This window comes from Pelophylax lessonae, assembly GCF_965119305.1.
Source record: "Pelophylax lessonae genome assembly, chromosome: 2".
Taxonomy (NCBI): domain Eukaryota; kingdom Metazoa; phylum Chordata; class Amphibia; order Anura; family Ranidae; genus Pelophylax; species Pelophylax lessonae.
The window spans coordinates 454,018,638-454,040,751 of record NC_138769.1 but is presented as its reverse complement, the minus strand read 5'-3'; the positions used below and the strand labels follow the sequence as shown (position 1 = coordinate 454,040,751).

General features: G+C 44.4%; 1 protein-coding gene across 5 annotated transcripts in view; it reads right to left on the bottom strand.

Annotated features, from left to right (window-relative positions):
• Window positions 1-21,317, bottom strand: part of INPP4A (inositol polyphosphate-4-phosphatase type I A) — a 146,562-nt gene extending 125,245 nt beyond the window's left edge. For all 5 annotated transcript variants that reach the window (XM_082244965.1, XM_082244968.1, XM_082244964.1 and 2 more), the window contains exons 1-3: window positions 21,266-21,317; window positions 13,622-13,760; window positions 3,888-3,932 (exon numbers count right to left, since the gene is read on the bottom strand). In XM_082244965.1, coding sequence (XP_082101091.1) covers window positions 3,888-3,932; window positions 13,622-13,712 — 136 coding nt within the window. In that variant the 5' untranslated portion in view covers window positions 13,713-13,760; window positions 21,266-21,317. The remainder of the gene's footprint in view (window positions 1-3,887; window positions 3,933-13,621; window positions 13,761-21,265) is intronic.
• Window positions 21,318-22,114: the final 797 nt, after the last annotated feature.

Sequence of the window (22,114 nt, the reverse complement as noted above, 5' to 3'; positions counted from 1 at the left end):
TGTTGGGAGAGAACACAATATTTTATGGAACATCATTTGCAAACCACCTTGCAAAAGCTAGACCTTTTCTCGGCAGCATACAAATACATATTTCTCTGAGCTATTCCTTTATTGCAGCCTACCTGGTAAGAAAATAGCCACCTTCCTGATCCTTACAAAATGATTTCAAATGTTAAATATATATATATATTCATTGCCAGCAGTATGCAGTAACAAGTCTGGTTGAGATCAGTTTTTGACCAAAATTTGTAATATAATACTAAACGTGGAAGTGGAGTGGAACATTGCAAAGCATAATTATATAAACTAGGCCAGGTGCCAAGGTCTGAGTCTCTATTAATATTTCAGGGATTGGCCTAATGCTGCTTTTGCAATCCAGGGTGCTTCCAAGGTATATCCTTTAGAATAGATTACCAGACCTAGAGAAAAGTATTTTAAGGGTCAATCAGGTGCAATCAAATGCACACTCTCATGGTGTTGGCAGCTTTAGTGCTAAGTAACTAATCTTGTAAATGTGTTTGGCCAAATAATAATCTTGGCACTTGGTTTGCAGATCAATGTGCGTTAGAGCAGTATTTGTAATCATACTACATACAGTAAGTGAAAGAACTTAAAAGCATAATTTGTAACTGTTGTGCCGTTTTCTTGTTCAGTGAACCTTACCAGATGACTCTTTTTCCCTATGGGGAGAGAATCAGGTCTCAGGATTTAGGACGACGGCCTATATTATGCAGAATTCTATGGAGACAGGTACATACGGACAATCCACTACCATCAGACAAACATTATTCCACAATTGTTTCATTTTAAAGCAGCCCCTTTAATGTATAACTGAACTTTCCTTTTACATTTTCAAAATACCTGAAAGGCTGACAGCTGCTGGATTAGACAGGGGTGGACAGCGCACCTAGCAGTATGAACCTTTAGGGCAATATACACTTAGGCTCCTTTTACACGGTCCGCTCCGTCGGTGGACTCCGTGCTGCTCAGCGGGGGATCAATACACTGATCCCCGCTGAGAATCCCCGCTGAGAAGGAAGGTGACAGCTCCCTCTCCACTCTGTGTGCGGAGAGGGAGGTGTCAGAGCCCCGCTGCGCTCTATGGGGAATCGGATGAGAGTGGACCGCCCGTCCGCTCTCATCCGATCCCATCCCATCCGATCCCCTATCCGAAACCCTATTTTCCATCTATCTGGATTTCAGGGACAGGATCGGATGCGGATGGCAGTGGACATGTCTCCGCTGACATCCGCTGCCCCATAGGATAAAACTGACAGGCAGGTCTGTTCGGATCGTTAGTGTGAAAGGACCCATAGTAATGATTGCACAGAGCACAAGTAGTCTGTCCTCCTCCTTTAGCTAAACACCAGAGCCCCATGCATCGGGCTAAACACTGAAGGCCAGTTCACATCACATGCAATCCATCAACGCATGGAAAGTAGGTTATATGCTTTCCAATCTTTGCGATGTAGGAGCGCTGAACCTTATGGATTTTGATGGGAGAGGTGGTTTGTGGTCCTAGGGTCTTGCTGGACCCCAAGAGGGGTTTGTTAAAGTTTTGAAAGGATGGGAGCGCCACACCGACTTGTATAAGCTTTTAACAGATTTTTATTTTGGAACAGCCAATGCGTTCGGGGGCTCAGCACACCCCCTTCATCAGGGCTGAAAATAGGATGATGCAGGCACTTGGATTGGAAAGGCGTTCCAAAATAAAAATCTGTGCTTGCAGTTTCAGTGCACTCCAGAAAAAAAAAATTAAAAATTTTGCATTTTTGTGGATTTTTCTGCACTGGACTGCACTATAAACACACTGGAACACCCATGTCCCTATTTAAAGGTTAAGAAAAATAGGGGTACAAATGCACTGGACTACATAAAAAAAACGCACCAAAAACGGATCAAAAACGCACTGGAACACAAATGCGCATGCAGAAAAGCATCTGGAATGCATCTGGACTGCGTTTCTATGGTGTGAACTGGCCCTCAGTGTAAGCAAGGCAAATATCCAGCACAGCATAATCTTCTGAAGCTGTCCTTTATTGTAACAGCATTAAAAGCAAACCAGCTACAGCATTTCTGCCTCAAAAGGGCCTAATCATAGCTAAATTGCACAAGACTTAGAATTATGCCTAATACACACGATGAGATTAGCGGACGAATGATTGTCTGTGGTTTTTTTTTTGCATGCTATTCTCTTCTCGAAAATGAAGAGTTTACTTAAGTTGCAAAAATTCTCATATGACAAAAAAAAAAAAACATTTGGAAGTGATGTAATGTGTTGGAGCATATATTTGTATTGTATTTTCAAATGACATCTGTACTGATTAAAACGAAAATTGTATGATCTGATATCGTAGGAGAAATTTTTTCGTGGTTGTCCCATCAGATAATTTTGAATGAATTGTCATGATCAGCTCTCGAAAATGGTGTACAAACAATCCAATAATCGTATGATCACTTTAAAAGCCGTATTTTTCATACAAATTTCTGATCGTGTGTACGGGCCAATAGATCTCAATATAAAAGAAACAATGCCTGCTATAGGTGAGAAAAATGTTGATTGTTCCCAGTGTGCATGGGACTTTATAGCTGTTTATTTGGCAAGCAGCAACAACCCAAGTAGAAAAGCCTATCCCCCCCGCCAGTAGTCTGCAAAGAAGGACCTGTGTAGAAGCAGTAGTCCCTCTGCAACAGGCTGACAAGCCCCTGCTGAGTCAAATCTACATTTCTGCAATCAGCAGGAAGCCTGAGCATTGATGCACACTAAATGTATTTAGGCCATTTAAAAAAGGAAAGTGAATTGGACTTTAACCCCATATTTCAGACTTTTGTCTAAACATCAGAACCTATAAGCATAAGTTAGAGAAGCTCACTGTACCTATCAAGGTGTAAAAAAATAAAAAACACACTAGTTTTTACCCTAAGGCACAGGTGTCAAACACAAGGCCCGTGGCCGAATGTGGCCCCCAAGGCCATTTCAAGTGGCCCTTGCACCTCTCCTGCAGCTGCTGCACACCCCTTGTCCCTGCCCCCACCTTGTCTCTGTAGTCGGCAGCAAAGAGGATGGAACTCCTTTGCCATATCCTGCAGTCCTCTGTGCAGTGGCAGAAAGGCTCGTCTTTGCCCAACCCCCCCCCCTTTCTCAGCAGTCCACAGCAGAGAGGGGGGGCAGAACTCCTACAGTTCCTGCACCTCTCTGTGCAGCCACACCACCACCTTGTCTTTGCCTCCCCTGGACTCAGCATTCAGCAGACTCTGGAAGCTGACTCCAGCCCTCCTCTGGTTCTCCTCCAAACCCTGCACTTCTTCCTAGATCCACTCGCATCTTCTTCCTGGCAGCAGCACAAGGTAAGGGGGTGCACTGTGATGTAAGGAAGGGTGGGTGACTCTTGACTTCGGATGGTGGGGGGGGCTCTTGACATCTCATGTAAGGGTGTAAGGAGGCGTGGGGTGCTCTGGACATCTAATCCTACAGATATAACCGGCCCTTTGAGGGCAACCATAATACTAATGCGGCCCGAGATGAAATTGAGTTTGACACCCCTGCCCTAAGGGCTTGTTCAAACCAGATGAGTTGGGGCTAAGCTTGCAGCTATTTCCAGCACTATCCCACTGAAAAGACAAGGCGAAATTCCTTGTTTCCTATGCGGTCAGTTCACACCACAGCATGCTGCGACACAGCCACCACATTGCAATGCTGCTACAGTAAATATTACTGCGCCTTGCCAGCGCAAACCAGTGGCCATGCATTCAGTGCAGCTCACTGGGATGAAGGAGCCCTTAATCAAAACCACTGCTCAGTTTCAACTCTGTGCCTTTGGGTCTTTGTGTATTAAATAATTTAAGTTATCTAGGTGAAAAGCACTCTAAAAATGGATGCAACTTACCCAAACTAAACTCCAAAATTGGCTCATCTGGGTCTTGGAAGTTTCCTGAAAATAAAATACAGGTACAGTAATCAGTAAAGCAGTCTATATATACAGGAAGAAGTTATTGGGATTCAGAATTGCAAATTGGCATATAGTCACAAAGCGGATTTAGGCTTGCCAGAGACATTAGAGAAGGGCGGGTATTCAGGCAGAATTCGAATTCTCTCAGGCATCTGTACCAGCCAACATATGTACACCCATGGTCACAGCAGACGAACGTTAGTGTTTTGGTGTATGGGTTAGGGCTGGGAAAAGTGACTGGAGACCTGGTTTTTCGTACCTGTCCAAGCTCCCCCTACGAATATTGTTAGTAAGCCTTAGTGAGCAGTGTCCTGTAGACATAAAATCATAATTTGATTCACCACAAAATAAGCAGACTAGTAGATTGTCATCCATTGCTTTTGGGCACTTTTAGCTACAAAATGAGCCATAGAGCTGATAAGATATTGCAGAATTCAGTGTTACATCAATCCAGTTAATAAAACCAGTGAGCCAAAGGGCACTTTTTATGAATGACATATGATTATACTGACAATACACATTCCCAAGGTGGAAAAAAACATCTAAACACTGCAGAAAATGTAACCTGTACTGCTGCATTCCTTTAACGTAATTTGTCAAAAAGAAACCTGCTCGCAGTGTCCCAGTACCAGAGACTCCATTATTCCTGAAATGTGACAAATGTTATTCAGTATCATAGATACTATACAGTAGCATAGGCAGAAGAAAATGACAGGACTCAGGATTCTACAGAAGAACAAGCTTCTGAGACACAAACACTTTTCACTAGCGGTGATAAAACTTTCATTCATTGGATGTTCATTCTGACTGACTGAGGTAGACCTATGCTACTGCAGACAGACCCCTGCACAATATAACGCTAGAAAAACAAGTACAGAAAGGCACTGAGAATAAAGGTCACCATGTAAGGGCCTGTGTTGAAGGCCTTTGGGCTAGGATCAATGGCATCATTTTTCAGCCATTGCATTTGAACTGCACTTAATTTACGGATCTGCCTAAGCAGGTTTTACATTCTTGTTGACCCAGGAACTAAGGGATACAGTCTACTCCCTAAAACGCCACAATAAATATAAAAACACCATGACAAGCAATTTTTCTAAAACACATGGTGAAAGATACCATATGAAGTCACAGATAGTCAATATATACACCGCGAGGGACATTTACAGCTGTTTATAGTAACCAATCATCTTGCAGGTTTTAGTTTCAAAAACTAATAATTGAACAAGCGGACTGGTTACTATGCACAGCTGCATCAGATTCTGTGTACACCAGTTCTTTTTTTTATTTTATCTCCCCCAATGCGTCACACTCGCCTGTTCCACATACCAGCGCTGGGTCCTGCGCTATGTGTGCCTCCACCAGCTCCCTGCTTCCATTGACGCTGTAGCAAATCACAGCGTAAGCTCGTTCTTAAAGCGGTAGTATACTCTGCTTTTAACTTTTACCTACAGGTAAGCCTATAATAAGGCTTAAATGTAGGTAAAATGAATATCTCCTAAACCGGCACAGTTTAGGAGATATTCGCCCTGCATGCAGCCGCTGACACCAGCGGCTTATGCGCTCTGAGGGTCTGGCAGACCTTTAGAGCTCCTTGCCGGAAAGTGAACTCCCACGTGCATGCGCAGGAGTGACGTCATTGCGGATCCGGCCACTCACAGCAGCGGAGCCGCCAAGCCCGGAACAGACGGCGAGGGAAGAGGTCAGCTGCCTCAGCGGTGTCCGGGCGACCGTGTCGGGGGTTCGTTCTAAGGCAAGTATTTCATAATGAGCTAGTATGCGATGCATACTAGCTCATTGTGACTTTGTCCTGCAGGGTTTGTTTTTTTCATTTTTTTTGAGGATACAACCGCTTTAAAAGCCTAGCAACTTGGATCCCCCCCCCCCCCTCCTAGAATTCCCAGTTATTCCCAGTGTTCCTTTTTGCCAATATTCCCCCAGCCCCCTAGGTTCATTCTGCTCATGTGATCCCAAGTGCCCCTCTTTTCGCTATCCTCAGTTACTCCTTGTGTGTTCCTGTCTGCAACCTGAATCCCAGCAACTATGTTATCTTTTGAGCACTTAAGTGTACCTTTGACTTCCTTATGTACCTAAGCTAGCACTCAGTCTCCTTTCACCAAGGTGTCTCTTTGTGTATTTCAGCCACCAACTTGCACCTGTGTGATTCCCTGGGCTTTCCAGCCAGCAATGCATTACCAGCATCTGTGTACTCCCAGTCTGTAGTCTACTTCAGTGTCTCCTTGTAAACTCCTAGCTACCTTCCTGAACTGAGTCCTTGTGCATTCCAGGTTGCTTACAGTGATCCTGCACACACCTACCAGCTCCCACTATATGCGTAATTCCGTACACTCCTGCCAGCTTGTACTGTATCCCCTACTGATCTGTGATCCAAGCATCTCATTGCTTTAAGAAACTTACTCTGTAACCAAGCCTGATCTAGGTAGTTGAATACTGGGGTGAATCAGAGGGTGACCACACAGGAGCCCTCAGCAGTGAAACCCATCTCTACCATCAGGATCTCTGGAGATGACAGGCAGCTCCTTAAAGCTGGATACACACTATACAACTTTTGTTGTTTGATTTCCTTTAGATTTACCTTTTCTATGTAGTGCAAGGGCCTGCCAGATTGCATACAAATTAAAAGTGTTTAGGTTTGACCTCATATTATATGGTTTTGGCAAGTCTAAAGGAAAAAATCTAAAGAAAATGGTATAGTGTGTATCCAGCTTTAGGCTCTATGCCTCAGCCATTCTAAGGGCTCTCACCTTTGATAAACGAGCGAGCACACGGAGATCTCTGACTTTTCCATGGGTCACACTGCTGCCCATCTGCTCTAACCAAGCTCTCTAATGTTCATGGCATTTTAAATTTTGAAGTATTGCGAGTGCAATGAATTTTCAGTTTTTATTCTTGTGATTGCAGTCTGTCAAAGTTATAGATAACTTTGTTCAGTGCAAGTGCAAAGAAATAATAAATAGCCGTGGAGAAACAATGACTTCCTTTTCATTCTTATTTTCTGCAGTGAATTGCCTTAAGGCAGACAAGTCATTTTTAATTGGCTGGAAGTGCACCCCAGTGTGTCCAAAATCAGGTGCATTTCCACCGCGACTTACATTTATTTCAATGTGAAGCTGCGTTTTTGTTGCGGTTTTCAAAACCGCAACAAAGAAGCAGCATGCAGGACTTTTCAAAATGCACTGCACCTGTAACGCAGTGGTGTCAAAAGTCCCATAGGATTTAAAGGGAAACATTTTTCTTTCAAGGAAAAAAACGCAGGAAAAAAGGTATCCGTGTGAAAGGGCCCTAAGTCTGTTTTACTGTAAGCCATTTTTATTAAATATCCACAGGATATGACAAGACTTTTTCTTTTTTAAAAACTATAAATTTTCATCTTAAAATTAAAATGCCACTTAATGTTCTAATCTTCTTTCGATTTGCTAACAACTGTTTAGTGCAAGACTGAATGTAAAAAGATTGAATACCATGCAAAACAACCTATTCAGTTTGAAATAGAAATCAAAAGGCAAAACATTTGTGTATAGAGATATAAAAAAAAAAAAAAAAAAAAAAAACCCCAACCCCCCCCCCCAAAAAAAACCAACAAAAGTATTTTCTTTTTTAAGTGATCACATTCCCCCTGTACCTTCTGTTCTCAGCTGCATAAGAACTGGGAGCAGGAGAAGCAACAGCACACAGTGAATGGCTGTGCAGGGGTGGCGTGTCAGGACAAGTCTGATCATTGGAGAGCAGGCTGAGTTCCCAGCACAGCTAGAGAACTGACCATGATGTGCTCTCCTGCTTAGTGTGGTCAGCTTCTAACAGGAAAGCAGAGGGACAGCCAGGAACACCAGGGATTTCACATAAAGGAAGCAATACAAAGAGAACAGGATACTTTCTCAAACAAATACATGGTACAGCAGGCACAGATCAGGAATATAAAAATGCTATAGCACCTGTTCATAAAGTGCATAAAAAGCTAAAGGTTGAAAATAACTGCAGTATGTGTATAATAGATGGTCTGGGTGTTTATACATAAAAGTCACTGTGGCTCTACTTCTATGCTGCATCTTAACATAGACAAAACATACTGACTAAGAAGCCCTTATACATTTATAACAAACTGTAAATGCCTCCATGACTTCATCAGGACATTTTACAAATGACTGCTCGCAACAAGGTTTACAGACAGCGCTGAAGAGATTCAACCATTGATATGTTCAGTGTCATTTACAAAAGGTCATCAAAGTAATTCTATACATCGCTCTCTTGAGAGCTCTAGCCCAATGCAGTCTGCCCTGAAAAACATTCTAAAGTCTTAGTATTAGTCGGGATGACAAAAAAAAAAAAAAAAAATTGGAGCAGTTAGTGCGTCTCTGTATATACAGTACATATTTGCATAGCTGAAGCAATTTCTTCCAATTTTTGAACACTTGAGACCTTGATATATTAACTACTTGCCGTAGAACATCCATGGACGTCCTCGGTTTGTGGCGTATACAGAAATGATGCCTGCCCCTACAGGCATCATCTCAGTAATACATTTTTCAGCCCGCGATTCCCTAACAGGCAGAAGTGATTTGAGTGGCTAAAAAGCCACTCGATCACTTCTGCAGTTCTTCTGCACTTCTCCCACCATGGCCTCTCCCAGGCTCTACCATAAGATCACGGAGCCTGGGAGAGATGCATCCAAAGGCATCGGCTGCACAGAACAGAGACAGAGGAAATTACATGGTTCCTGGCTCTTTCGGACACCGGAAACAGGAAGTGACAAGTAGATCGTCACTTCCGCTTTCGACCTCTTTGTTTACCTGGCCGATCGGATGCACTAGAAGCCAGATGAGAGATTTGGGGTCTGATAGACCCCAGATCTCATCATAAAGAGGACCCGTCATAGGGGAGGTTGTTCATCCTTTGTGATAGCAATGAAGTTAATCCAAAAAATAAATATAAAAAAAGTGTAACAAAAAAAATAAATAAAAAAGTTTTGTATAAAATAATAAAAAATTTAAAGCATCCCCGTCCCCCCACGCTTACACGCCAATCCGAACGCATACGTTACACAAGCACGCATAAGTAAACGTTCATTGCACCACATGTGAGGTATTGCTGCAAATGTCAGAGTGAAGGCAATAATTCTAGCACCAGGCCTCCTGGGTAATTCTAAACTGGTAACCTGTAAAGGCGTTTAAAGTGACCCCTATGCCAAATTGTAAGCATTGCAGTTTGCTGCTATTCCATGGGCAGGCGCAATTTTAAAAACGTGACATGTTAGATATCCATTTACTCTGCGAAACACCATCTTTCACATTATACAAAAACCATTGGGGTAAATAATGGATTTGTTTTTTTTTTTTTTTCATTATTTAAAACTTTGTTCCCGCCAAAAAAAAAGAATCGTGTTTGAAAAACCACTGCGCAAAAACCATGTGACATCAAAAATTGCAACAGACATTTTATTCTATAGGGCCTCTGCTAAAAGCGTGTGTGTCTAATATATATATATATATATATATATATATATATATATATATATATATATATATATATATATATATATATATATATATATATATATGTTTGGGGGTTCCAAGTTATTTTTACATGTAGGAGCGAAGTGTCAGAATTGGCCTGGATACGAAGTGGTTAAAACATTCTGTACACATTACCAGAAATGTGAAAAAAAAACACCTATTTGCTTATTTCCTAATGACACCCCAAAAGCAAGTAATAGTTGTCTGTTTTGTGGAATGCCAAATGCACGAGCCTCACTACCAAAACAAAGGTGCAGGAGTTACTTTGGCATGTTTCTTGCATATAGAACAGGTCATTCAAGTTAATGGACTGCCCTATGCACGAAAGAGACATGACACACAGGTGTCAATGCAGCCTAAACATCTGAAATGCATTCACATTCTCTGCCCCCCCTCCAAGTACAAAAAACACTTCTTGCCAGAACTCTTACAAACTCCCGGCAGCAAGCTGACAACATTGTCTCTGTAGTATTGAAATTCCAGGCAATGTTGTCTGTACTGCCTGAGTTCTGTCCTGCTGTTGGGCTTTATAATATAAAGAGGTGGTAATCTGTAGTCCAACAGGAAAGAACTGTGCAGGACTGACAACACTGCTTGGAATTTCACTGCAGCAGAGAAAGCAGGGTCAGGTTCACTGTAGTAATTTAGGTATTCTTGCTCCAACCGTTGTGATAGTGACTATACCTTCCTGGGACCTCTATGCCTGGCCTGACTATACCAAAGACAATCACTGCAGACAGTCTTCAGGAGATAGTTGAACTCACTAAACACTTGGAATCCACAAGTGTCTTTATTGCACACTGTGGCAATACAATAAGATGCTGTAGATTTGATATAGAAGTGTTTTAGGCATTTAAAATTAGTATAGGTTTTCCTAGCCTCAATGTGTGTCTTGTAGGAGGAAGGAAGTATTACAGAAGCCCACACACTGTAAAAGGAAATTACCTCACAAGAAGAGGAAAGAAGATACAGAAAATAATGGGATACAAAATAACGGTCACAGTGTGGCAGCATAACAAAAAAAATAAAAAATTACCAGAAGACATCACAGGCTGTATACAGAACTAAAACTGTACAACTGCATATTCTTTGTACTGCGGAGGCAGTACATTAAGAATTCACTGGATTACTTAAAGCACAGATGTCAAACACAAGGCCCGCGGGCCAAATGCAGCCCCCCAGGCCATTTCATTTGACCCTCGCACCTCTCCTGCAGCTGCAACACCCCCCTTGTCTCTGTAGTTGACAGTAGAGAGGACAGAACTGCTTTGCCAGATCCTACACTCCTCTGTGAAGCTGCAGAAAGGCTCGTCTTTGCCCACCCCCCCCCCTTCTCAGCAGTCTGCAGCAGAGAGGAGGGCTGAACTCCTCCTTCAGATCCTGTACCTCTCTGTGCAGCCACACCACCACCTTGTCTCTGCCTTCCCTGGTCTCAGCATTCAGCAGACACTGGAAGCTGACTCCAGCCCTCCTTTGGTTCTCCTCCAGACCCTGTACTTCTTCCCAGATCCACCCGCATCTTCTTACTGTCAGCAGCACAAGATAAGGAGGTGCATTGTGATGTAAGGAAGGGTGGGTGACTCTTGACTTCTGATGGTGGGGGGGGTTCTTGACATCTTATGTAAGGGTGTAAGGGGGTGTAGGGTACTCTGGACACCTAATCCTACAGATATAACCGGCCCTTTGAGGGCAGCCATAATGCTGATGCAGCTCACAAGGAAATTGAGTTTGACACCCCTGACTTAAAGGATCAACAGTTTTCTTTGTTTTTTTATTTCCTGCACTTTTGCATTTTTAAAGAGCTAAAATTAGGAAAAATGTGCTGGTATTGCAATGATATAGTTAGTGCCCATTTACAGCAGAATCGCACAGGAACATGGAGCACATGCAATGTGATTTTCAGTCTATTCATTTGAATGAGCTGAAATCACACTGGATCGTACCAAAAAAAAAAAACGCACTGCAACCAGACTGTGGTACGGCGGCACCATGCAATCCAGTGCAGGCAAACACACTGCCTTTGTGATCTATGCTTGGGTTGTTAGGATTACATTGGCATCTACAGCAGATCACATACCCATTAGGTTTTGAACACGATGCAGAAAATGCTCACAGAACGTGGGTTTCCCGCAACACAATTTGGTGTGAACAAGCCTTAAATGTGCTTTGTTTTTTTTTTTGTTTTTTAAATCCTCCCCTGCAATAGGGCTACCCCACACTGCAAGGATGAAATTCTTGTTTGGGCCTAGGGGACACTAAAAACTGTTTACTTGCCTGATTCTCAGCTCCCTTGGTAGCTGGCACTCTTCTCTACTCTCAATAGGGGAAACAAAGCTGCAGTGATCTGTCTTGCAGTGCAGAGGGAGCCTGCTGAGGATTAGATAAATTAGGTTGGTTTCACCTGGGCTGTCCTATCAGGTCCGCCTCAGTTTTTCAGGCAGACCTGATCTGACCAACCATAGCTCTTTATTGAGTGGAGGATGTCAGGGGACGTGTCCCACTGACACCCTTCAGCATCTTATCCGATCCTGTTCGCCAAAAACAGCGTATCGTATTGAAGCTGAGTGGACGTAGACCTGTCATCCAGGAGATCGATCCCCTGCTGAGCAGGTGGATGCGGACTACGGAGAACGCCCGTGTGAAGCCAGCCTAAGACTGCTTTTTTTTTTTAGTACCCTGGACTGAAATGAGCATGTAACCCATGCAATGACAGCTCTAAAGTTCAGCTTTAAAGTAGAACTAAAAGGCACAACTACACTGCTTAAAAAAATTAAAAGGAACTTTTTTTAATTAGAGTATAGCATCAAGTCAATTAACCTCTTGAAGGAACAGGATGAGCACTGCCAGACCTGTGTAAAATGACCTTAAGCAGGCACAAGGTGTGAATGTCTCCAACCAAACAATCAGAAAAAGACTTCATGGAGGGTGGTCGGAGGGCCCAACGTTCTCTAATGGGCCCTGTGCTCACTGCCCAGCACCGTGGAGCTTGATTGGCATTTCCCATTGAACACCAGAATTGGCAGGTCCCCCAATGACACCCTGTGCTTTTCACAGATGAGAGCAGGCTCACCATGAGCACATGTGACATACAGGAAAGGGTCTGGAGAAGTTGTGGAGAATGTTATGCTGCCTATAACATTGCTCAGCATGACCAGTTTGGTGGTGGGTCAGTGATGGTTTGGGGAGGCATATTCATGGAGGGACGCACAGACATCGACAGGCTAGACAATGGCACCCTGACTGCAATTAGGTATCAGTATGAAATCCTTAGACCTATTGTCAGACCCTACACTGGTGCGGTGGGTCTTGGGTTCCTCCTGATGCACGACAATGCCCAGCCTCATGTAGCGAGAGTATGTAGCCAGTTCCTGGAGGATAAAGGAATTGATACCATTAAATAACCCCCACGCTCACCTGATCTAAATCCAATAGAATACCTCTGGGACATTATGTTTCTGTCCATCCAGCACTGCCAGGTTGCACCTCAGTCTGTTCAGGAGCTCAGTGATGCCCTGGTACAGATCTGGGAGGAAATACCCCAGGACAACATCCCTATTCTTATTATTTCTTCACTTTGATTTTCAGGGTGTACAGCTGGGTACAGCCCTCTGTAGGTTGATAATTTTCATTTCCATCAAATGATGTGGCATCCTTTCATTCCGAACACATTACTCAGTGCATATTAGTATCGATATCCAGCAAGATATTTTTCTCCATTGGGATCTGATGTGTTTTCAAAGTGTCCCTTTAATTTTTTTAAACAGTGTATTTTTTTTTTTGCAGTAAGATAGGGTTATAACACTGCCCATTTTTTGCCATCTGTGTTCCATTGTGTAGATTCTCTTGCTTTCTGTCCCATAACCAAACAGGAAGTTAGAGGAAATTCCCCCAAATTGAGTGAACCACCAGAACCCAATTGGAAGGTTTCCGCTCTATTCCTGTTCTGGTGGCAACCCAAAATCTGGGATTTTCTTTCATTTTCACCCAGTGATATGAAACAGGACACAAAGAGGATAAAACTCCCTAACAGGGCACAGGCAGCAATACAAACTGACAGGTCTTCTAATCCCTCTTCACTCTATTTAAAATGTAAACACACTATGTATACTCCATTGCACCCAGAAATGATAAAACACTTACCAGCCAGTGACAAGCCCAGCATTTCAGAGGTGACTTCATAAGTGGAGTGAGGCCTGGCGCCATGGCGAGGACTGCGTTGTCTTGTTGACATTTCGACATGAGGAGGGCAGAGAAGTGACTTGATTTAAATGTATAGGACCTAAAAGAGAGAGACATCCAGATAAAGCAATAGCTAAATAAGAGAGTCATTACAATAACTGGCAAGGAAAAGTTGCACTGCAGTATAAAATAATACACAAGCTGATTACATTGCTTTTTTTTTATGATCCTTTACGTCTATAGCGACATTCTGCAGTGCCGTGCAGCAGAGGAATATACGCAGACTAATAACACAAGATGAAATGTTTTAATTACACTGAACTTATCAAAATGGCTTCTAACTAATAAGCGTACACAGGGCAGCCATCAGAAATGTTGGGGCCCCTTACACAGCTTTAGGACTGGGCCCCGCGGTGCTTGACCACCAATCTTCCCCATGGCCCGCCCACTGGCTGTCCCACCAAATCTGCCCACTGGCCATCTTACCAAGTCCTTCAGTGCACCCACTTTTATTTCAGCACTCTTACAACTTAATATATGAAAATGAAAAGTGTATTACAAGTCATCAGTGTGAAAGTGTGAAAGGGGCCTTCAGTAATTAAGGTATAGTGTGCCCCCTTTCAATGCAGAGTGACCAGCGTACATGCCCCCTTTCAATGCAGTGACCAGCGTACATGCCCCCTTTCAATGCAGTGACCAGCATACATGTCCCCTTAGAATGCAGTGACCAGCATACATGCCCCCTTAGAATGCAGTGACCAGCGTACATGCCCCCTTAGAATGCAGAGACCAGCGTACATGCCCCCTTAGAATGCAGAGACCAGCGTACATGCCCCCTTAGAATGCAGAGACCAGCGTACATGCCCCCTTAGAATGCAGTGACCAGCGTACATGCCCTCTTAGAATGCAGAGACCAGCGTACATGCCCCTGTCAATGCAGTGACCAGTGTACATGCCCCCTTAGAATGCAGAGACCAGCGTACATGCCCCCTTTCAATGCAGAGACCAGTGTGTGTGCCCCCTTTCAATGCAGAGACCAGTGTGCGTGCCCCCTTTCAATGCAGAGACCAGCGTACATGCCCCCTTTCAATGCAGAGACCAGCGTACATGCCCCCTTTCAATGCAGAGACCAGCGTACATGCCCCCTTTCAATGCAGAGACCAGTGTGCATGCCCCCTTTCAATGCAGAGCCCAGCGTACATGCCCCCTTTCAATGCAGAGACCAGTGTGTGTGCCCCCTTTCAATGCAGAGACCAGCGTGCGTGCGTGCCCCCTTCAATGCAGTGTGCCCCCCCTGGGCGGGGATGTGGATGATGGAGTTGCATTGTGAAAATGGATGAGGATGATTCTGGGTGGGGGGTGAGAGTTACTAAGTGAAGAGGCTCTCCACAGTGTAATTCCTTTCCCCACTCAGAATCATCCCCAGCCATTTTTACAATGCAACTCCATCATATCTGGAGTCTGTCTGTGTCCCATCAGGAGTCCAAACAAAAGAACAGGTGAACAAGCAGCAGGCTGCAGCGCCAGCACATTGCACATTCAGTTTAGTGACTTGCCCTCCACGTTGAACTTCATTCTGCTCCATGTACTGCGAGGGCTGGGGACACTTCCTCCTGCTGCTGCTGCTGCATAATAACCACACCCCCATGCTGAGTGCTGGCCAATCAGCTACTTGCCTGGATCTACCCGCGGCCACTCGGAGGAGAAGAAAGCCTGTATGCAGGGATTTCTTCTCCTCTCCTCCTCAGTCAGACGGCGGCGGCGGCGGCGGGGGGGGGGGGGGGGGGGGGATCGTGCGGCGACGATCTTGCTGATAATTAGAACGCCCCCACCCCCACTAAACATGCGCACAAGGCACAAACAGTATTATCCCATATCCCCCCCCCCCCGTGGCGGGGGGGAAGGGGGGTCGGGTGCGGGTGGCGGTCGCGGTGAAGTTCAGAAGATAATATTTTTAAAGTGTAAGGGAAGCAGTCCCGGCCGGGCCCCTCTAGAGGCTCGGGCCCCTTACACCAGTACTGCCTGTACCCCCCTGATGGCGGCCCTGAGCGTACATGTTAAAAAGGAATGCAGCAGATTAGTTTCCTATAACAGCTTTAGTCAAGTCTTCCACTAAAAAGTAACTCTGGGAAAGCACTACAGATTATAACCTAAAACTAGACATCCAGCCACACCCATCTTATATTTCTATTATGGAACCCCAGGCACGGAGATCCAAATGATTTCTTGCGGATACCATATGGAGATAAGGAAAAAGGAGGTCAGCAGGCAGAGGCAATGCATTCACCTAAAAAATAAAAACATACATATCCCGCTACTAAAATACCTTTTTAAGTCTGGTACACACTACTACTACTACCCCCCACCCCCCAACACATTGGCTGAGAGCACTGATCGGGAGCTGGTCGTCAGACCTTTTTCGTTGAAGGCCCCACGACAGAAGATGGCTTCTGTGAGACCGGCTGCCATACACACGGGTTGAATGCTGCCCAAATTTCGGCCTGTGTACTAGGCTGTAGGATGCAGCATAGCCAGATTCTCTGCTTCCAGTTTTACAGTTCTCAACGAAAAATACTCTTACAACTAGAAGGGCTTCTTTACAAAACTATTAGCCTCTGAAGAACAATTTGCGGTGGATGACTTTTCAGATGGCGTTTGACAAGCGGTGAGGAGGCAACATGTTGACAACGTGGCCTCATTCAATTTTAATGGGTATTGCCCACCAAACACAAAAGGGGGCTTAACTTATGTTGCAGCTGCGACACAATGGACTGCGGCTCCTGCATGTGTACATCTGTTGCTTTGCAGCTGAAAAGGGAACGGTTGAGGGGTGAGGTAAAAAAGCTCAAGAGGGCAGGTGAAAAAAAAAAAAAAGAAAAGAAAAATAACAAAGGATCCTCCGCAGCTTTATCCAACAGTAAAACTTTAAAAAGGTAAATATAGTTTTACTTCCAGTAATAAATCTTCAGGAGTGTTTCTGCTTTTGCAGCCAAACTAGGATAACGCCTACTTTCAATTTGTTAGATGTTCCCATGAAGATAGCACAACTTAAAAAAAATTATAATAATAATAAAATTGCTGGTTACCTTTTTTTTTGTTCAATAAGTGTTTATTGGGATAAAAGAATATAGGCGCTTTTTGCTTGCCTAAAAACCTACCAAGCTCTCCCTACTTTGTAATGTTTAGAAGGAGAACTGTTTAACCTCTTCACGCTTACCGCCTCCCAGCCCTTTAAGAGTTCTAAAAAGCCGGAAGGTGGCCATCCGGTGCAATTGACCACTGGGATTGGCTTACAAAGCAGTCACATGATCGGAAAGCTCCCAATCATAAGTATGCATCAGAAGCTTTCCAGTACCAGCCGGCTACTGTGCTGGGAAGGTGCAGGGGGCGAACTCTCAGCACAGTAAGTTGTTTAACAGGGCAGCATATATGGAGCCGCTTTGCGTAAAGGCCCACCCGCTGAGCAGCTGCATGTAGCTGCTGACTTTTAGGCTTCATTCACACGAGGGCGAAAAAGCAATGGCTCGGGTGAGCACATTGCTGGATGGTGGGACAGGTGAGTGTGTGTTTAAAGGTTCTATTCACACCAAGGTGTCCTGGAACTTGGGCGGAATCGCCACGATTCTGCCTGAAATTACGGAATCAGCGCAAAATGCAGAATGCCCTGGCGATCCAATTACTTTCAATGGCACACCAATAGCAGTGCGATTGTCACTTCTTCTGGGTGACAGGCGTCCCGTGATTCTGTTTGCGTGATTTTGCCGCAATTTGTCTGGTGACAATTGGAATGCCATTGTAAGTATAATTTTTCGGCGTTTTGGGATTCACAGGCTGAATCACAACCATCCGCCCACGATCCAAGACACCTTGGTGTGAATGGAGCCTTTAAAAAACACAAACTCACCTGTACCACGATCCAGCGATGTGCTCCCCTGAGCCATCGCTTTTTGGCCTTCTTCTCTCCCTGGTGCCGGTGTAACGTTAAAAAAACCATACCTCGTTAGAATTCCATACCCTCGTCACTTCCTGTCAGAAACAGCTGAGCAGCGTAGCAGTGCGCATGCTCAGAGCCCCAGATACATCATTGAACAGCAGTTGACAAGTGCGCATGCTCAGAGGGAATGAAATTATAATGATAGTGTGTGTAATGTTATACTTGCGGCGGTTACATTAAAACAGTTCGGCTGCAACATGGGTCATCTCCGCTCCTATCCCTGTCACTTCCCAGATGTCGGCTACTAAATATAATTTATATTTACTAGCCGAGATCATGGAAGTGACAGGAGCGGAGATGACTCATATTGCAGCACAGCTGTTTTAATGTAACCGCCGCGTTACACACACTGCCGTGCACCGGAAGTGACGAGGGTAGGTTTTTCTCACGGGGTAGGTAATTCTCACGGAACACCGGCATTTCAACTTTGGACACCTGGCTGTGACAGCTTGCGGCTTCACAGCCGGGTGCACACTGCACATGGGCAAGTTGGGCTACGTGTCCTGAATGATCCGGCAGTCATCTGGGACCTATGAAAGAAGAGGGAGAAAAGAACTTCTGCTTATCTGAGCGGGAACTGGTCAAAACCAGGTACCAGCTTCCCCCCCCCCCCCCAAAAAAAAAGGCATGCCAAAAGTGGCGAGGGGGGGGGATTACTTTGAATGGAACTGCCTCTTTTGGGTGGAGCTCCGCTTTAACATAATTAACTCCATCTGTACTGTACTGGCAGCTCTTCATTATCAGTTGTAAGCGAGGTGGGATGGAGGAATACACTAATCAGTGCTACAACCGATTGGCTGCAAGCCACCGATCGCAGGAAATTTTCCAAACAAAACTGTTCAACAGAACCCAATTTAACAATTGGCTTCTGTCCAAAAGGGAGCGCTACACACAGATCGGAATATGGTCGGTCCCTGCTGAATGGGCTAATTATCAATCCTTGTGTACCCAGCTTTACAAAAAGGTTAAACATTTAGTACCTGGCTTCCTGCATTGCCTGGTAATGAGGGATAGCTCACTGAGTCTCCAATCTGTGTGGGGACAGAGACACTTTAAGATTGTTCAGAAAAGTTACAAACTGCTACAAGACCTGCTCAGAAACATCTTAACGATGTGAAAAAAAAAAAAAAAAAAAGAGAACAAACGTATTGTGGGTTTTTCTCAAATTTGACTGCAAAAGTGGAAATGCTTTCAGGCAGATTGTGACATATACATTTTTATGGGATGATAAAGATTACAGTGCTATTAATATTTAACTTAGTTACTACTGTATATGTTAATCGGAGCACACAAAAAGAAAAAATGAAGTATGGGAGGCAATTAAGGTCACTTGAAAAACTCTATGATGGCTCAACACCACTAAGGAAACGTCTTATAATTGCCTTCTGGTAGTTTCTTAGTTTCCTACCTCATTTAAGGGTGGCTACAAACAACCAATTATACCAATAAGTGATGCTTCTGTTTTTACATGCGATAACTGGGTCACTTTTCATCTCCCTGCCTATAAAAAAGGAGCGCTTCTGGTTTTTAAATGGGTTCATTATTGCACAGGGAGATTTTCCATCCTGCAATTAGTCCTGATCTTCTCCTCTATTATGCCTCATAAGAAAGGATCAAGGTACTGCCTGTGAACTGCTGTCACTATCGGGTTCCAAAACGGTCAGACTGCCCTCCCTCAATTATTCACCGGGATACAACCTCCTACCTCTAATTACTATAAGACTCTATGCACAATAGCTTATTTTTAAAGTGATTGTAAAGTCATGTTATACTTACTTCCTCTGTGCAGTTGGTTTTGCACAAAGCAGCCCAGATCCTCCGCGACGCTCCTGGCCCCTCTCTCCCATCAAGTGCCCCCACAGTAAGCAGCTTACTATTGGGGTACCTGAGTCGAGCTGCAGCTCAGTGTGTCCATTTAGACATGGAGCTGTGGTTCCTCCCGCTCCCCCCTCTCCTGATTCACAGCCTCGGGAGCCAATGGCGCAGCTGCTGTGTCTCAGCCAATCAGGAGAGAGAGCCTCGGACGGCTGAGGGACTTGTGGATATCGCTGGACAGAGAGGGGGCTCAGGTAAGTTTTAGGGGGGTGCTGCGTAGGATGCTGCACACAGAGGGCTTTTTATATTAACGCATAGAATGCATTAAGATAAAAAAACCTTCTGCCTTTACAACGCCTTTAAGCTCCTAGCAGCTACCTAGAGCGTTTTTTTCTTTTTCAGCCCCTAGAAGCAAATAGCATTATCCTATGTATCCATGCACACTATTGTAGGCTAGAAGAGTTTTTCAAGCTTCAGCTTCTAGGAGAAGAAAAAAACTTTTTTTTAATTCCTTGAAAAAATTGAGGAAAAAAAAAACAAAAAACGCCACAACAGCATTGGGATGGATCAGTGCGACACATGGCGTGCCTTCGTATGAGAGCGCCCGCACCGGGTAAGTAGAAGAACCCTGCTCTGTGTGTAATCGGGAGGCGCTCTAAACCCCATGCACTCTGCATTGATGGGGGCACTAATCACTCTGCATTGATGGGGGGCGCTAATCACTCTGCATTGATTAGGGCACTAATCATTCTGCATTGATGTGGGGCGCTAATCACTCTGCATTGATGGGGGGGCACTAATCATTCTGCATTGATGGGGGGCGCTAATCACTCTGCATTGATGGGGGGCGCTAATCACTCTGCATTGATGCGGGGCGCTAATCGCTCTGCATTGATGGGGGGCGCTAATCACTCTGCATTGATGGGGGGCGCTAATCACTCTGCATTGATAGGGGGGGGAACTAATCACTCTGCATTGATAGGGGGGGGAACTAATCACTCTGCATTGATAGGGGGGGGGAACTAATCACTCTGCATTGATAGGGGGGGGAACTAATCACTCTGCATTGATGGGGGCAATAATCACTCTGCATTGATGGGGGCAATAATCACTCTGCATTGATGGGGGCAATTATCACTCTGCATTGATGGGGGCAATAATCACTCTGCATTGATGGGGGCAATAATCACTCTGCATTGATGGGGGGCAATAATCACTCTGCATTGATGGGGGCAATAATCACTCTGCATTGATGGGGGGCACTAATCATTCTGCAGTGATGGGGGGGGGCGCTAATCACTCTGCATTGATGGGGGCACTAATCACTCTGCATTAAGGGGGGGGCACTAATCACTCTGCATTAAGGGGGGGCACTAATCACTCTGCATTAAGGGGGGGCACTAATCACTCTGCATTAAGGGGGGCAAACCTGGAAAACCAATTGCCAGTAGCAACATCATCAATACCAGCTAACATCACACACCTCACCAAAGAGAAGCAGTTGCAGCCATCACATTAGGGGTGAGTTAATAAAATGACCAAATATAACAGGCACATTTTTGAGTTGATAATTTTGTACGGCCCCCGAATGATTTTAAAAATACCCAAATGGCCCTCGGCAGAGAAAAGGTTCCCCATGCTTGGTCTATAGCATGGGCACAGTTACACTTAAATAGAAAATTAACAATGCTACTTAGGTATCAATTATTCGATAAAGAGCAGCATCAGAAAGTTCATGCGCAGAAAGGTTTATTCACAGCACAGTCCCAGTCCCGACAGCCACCATATGTACTCACTGTGCTCATTTTGCATCAGTTTCAGAAAAGCGTGACTTTTCCTTCTTGTAGCTGATCATTTAGTAAACCTGAAAAACACGAAGAGAAGCATATATGAATATTATAAGAAGAAAAAAAAAAAAAAACATTCCACAAATCAGGCAAAATATTACAGAATATTGCATTATTTTATTTTTTGTAGACCATATTCTGTACATGTGAACCACTGTTTGAAAGAAAAAACATATATAATAGTTTGCAAAACTCTGTAAAGCTAGAACCACAGCTAACTATGCCAATCACTTCAATGTTTTTACTGGCAGATTACGCATCTAGAAGGTTTGGATCTCACATTCTAGCAGCTATCTGAGCTATATTTAGTTGTTCTACTTTTTTTATAGCAGTGGATAGAAAGTCCCTACAAACATACCCAATTATACTGGGAATGACAGAAGCTACACTATATTGTCAAAAGTATTGGGACGCCTGCCTTTACACGCACATAAAACTTTAATGACATCCCAGTCTTAGTCCGTAGGGTTTAATATTGAGTTGGCCCACCCTTTGCAGCTATAACAGCTTTAACTGTTCTGGGAAGGCTGTCCTCAAGGTTTAGGAGTGTGTCTAATGGAATGTTTGACCATTCTTCCAGAAGCGCATTTGTGAGGTCAATCACTAATGTTAGACGAGAAGACCTGGCTCACAGTCTCCACTCTAATTCATCCCAAAGGTGTTCTATCAGGTTGAGGTCAGGACTCTGCAGGCCAGTCAAGTTCCTTCACCCCAAACTCACTCATCCATGTCCTTATGGACCTTGCTTTGTGCAGGAACAGGAAGGGGCCATCCCCAAACTGTTCCCAAAAGCTGGGA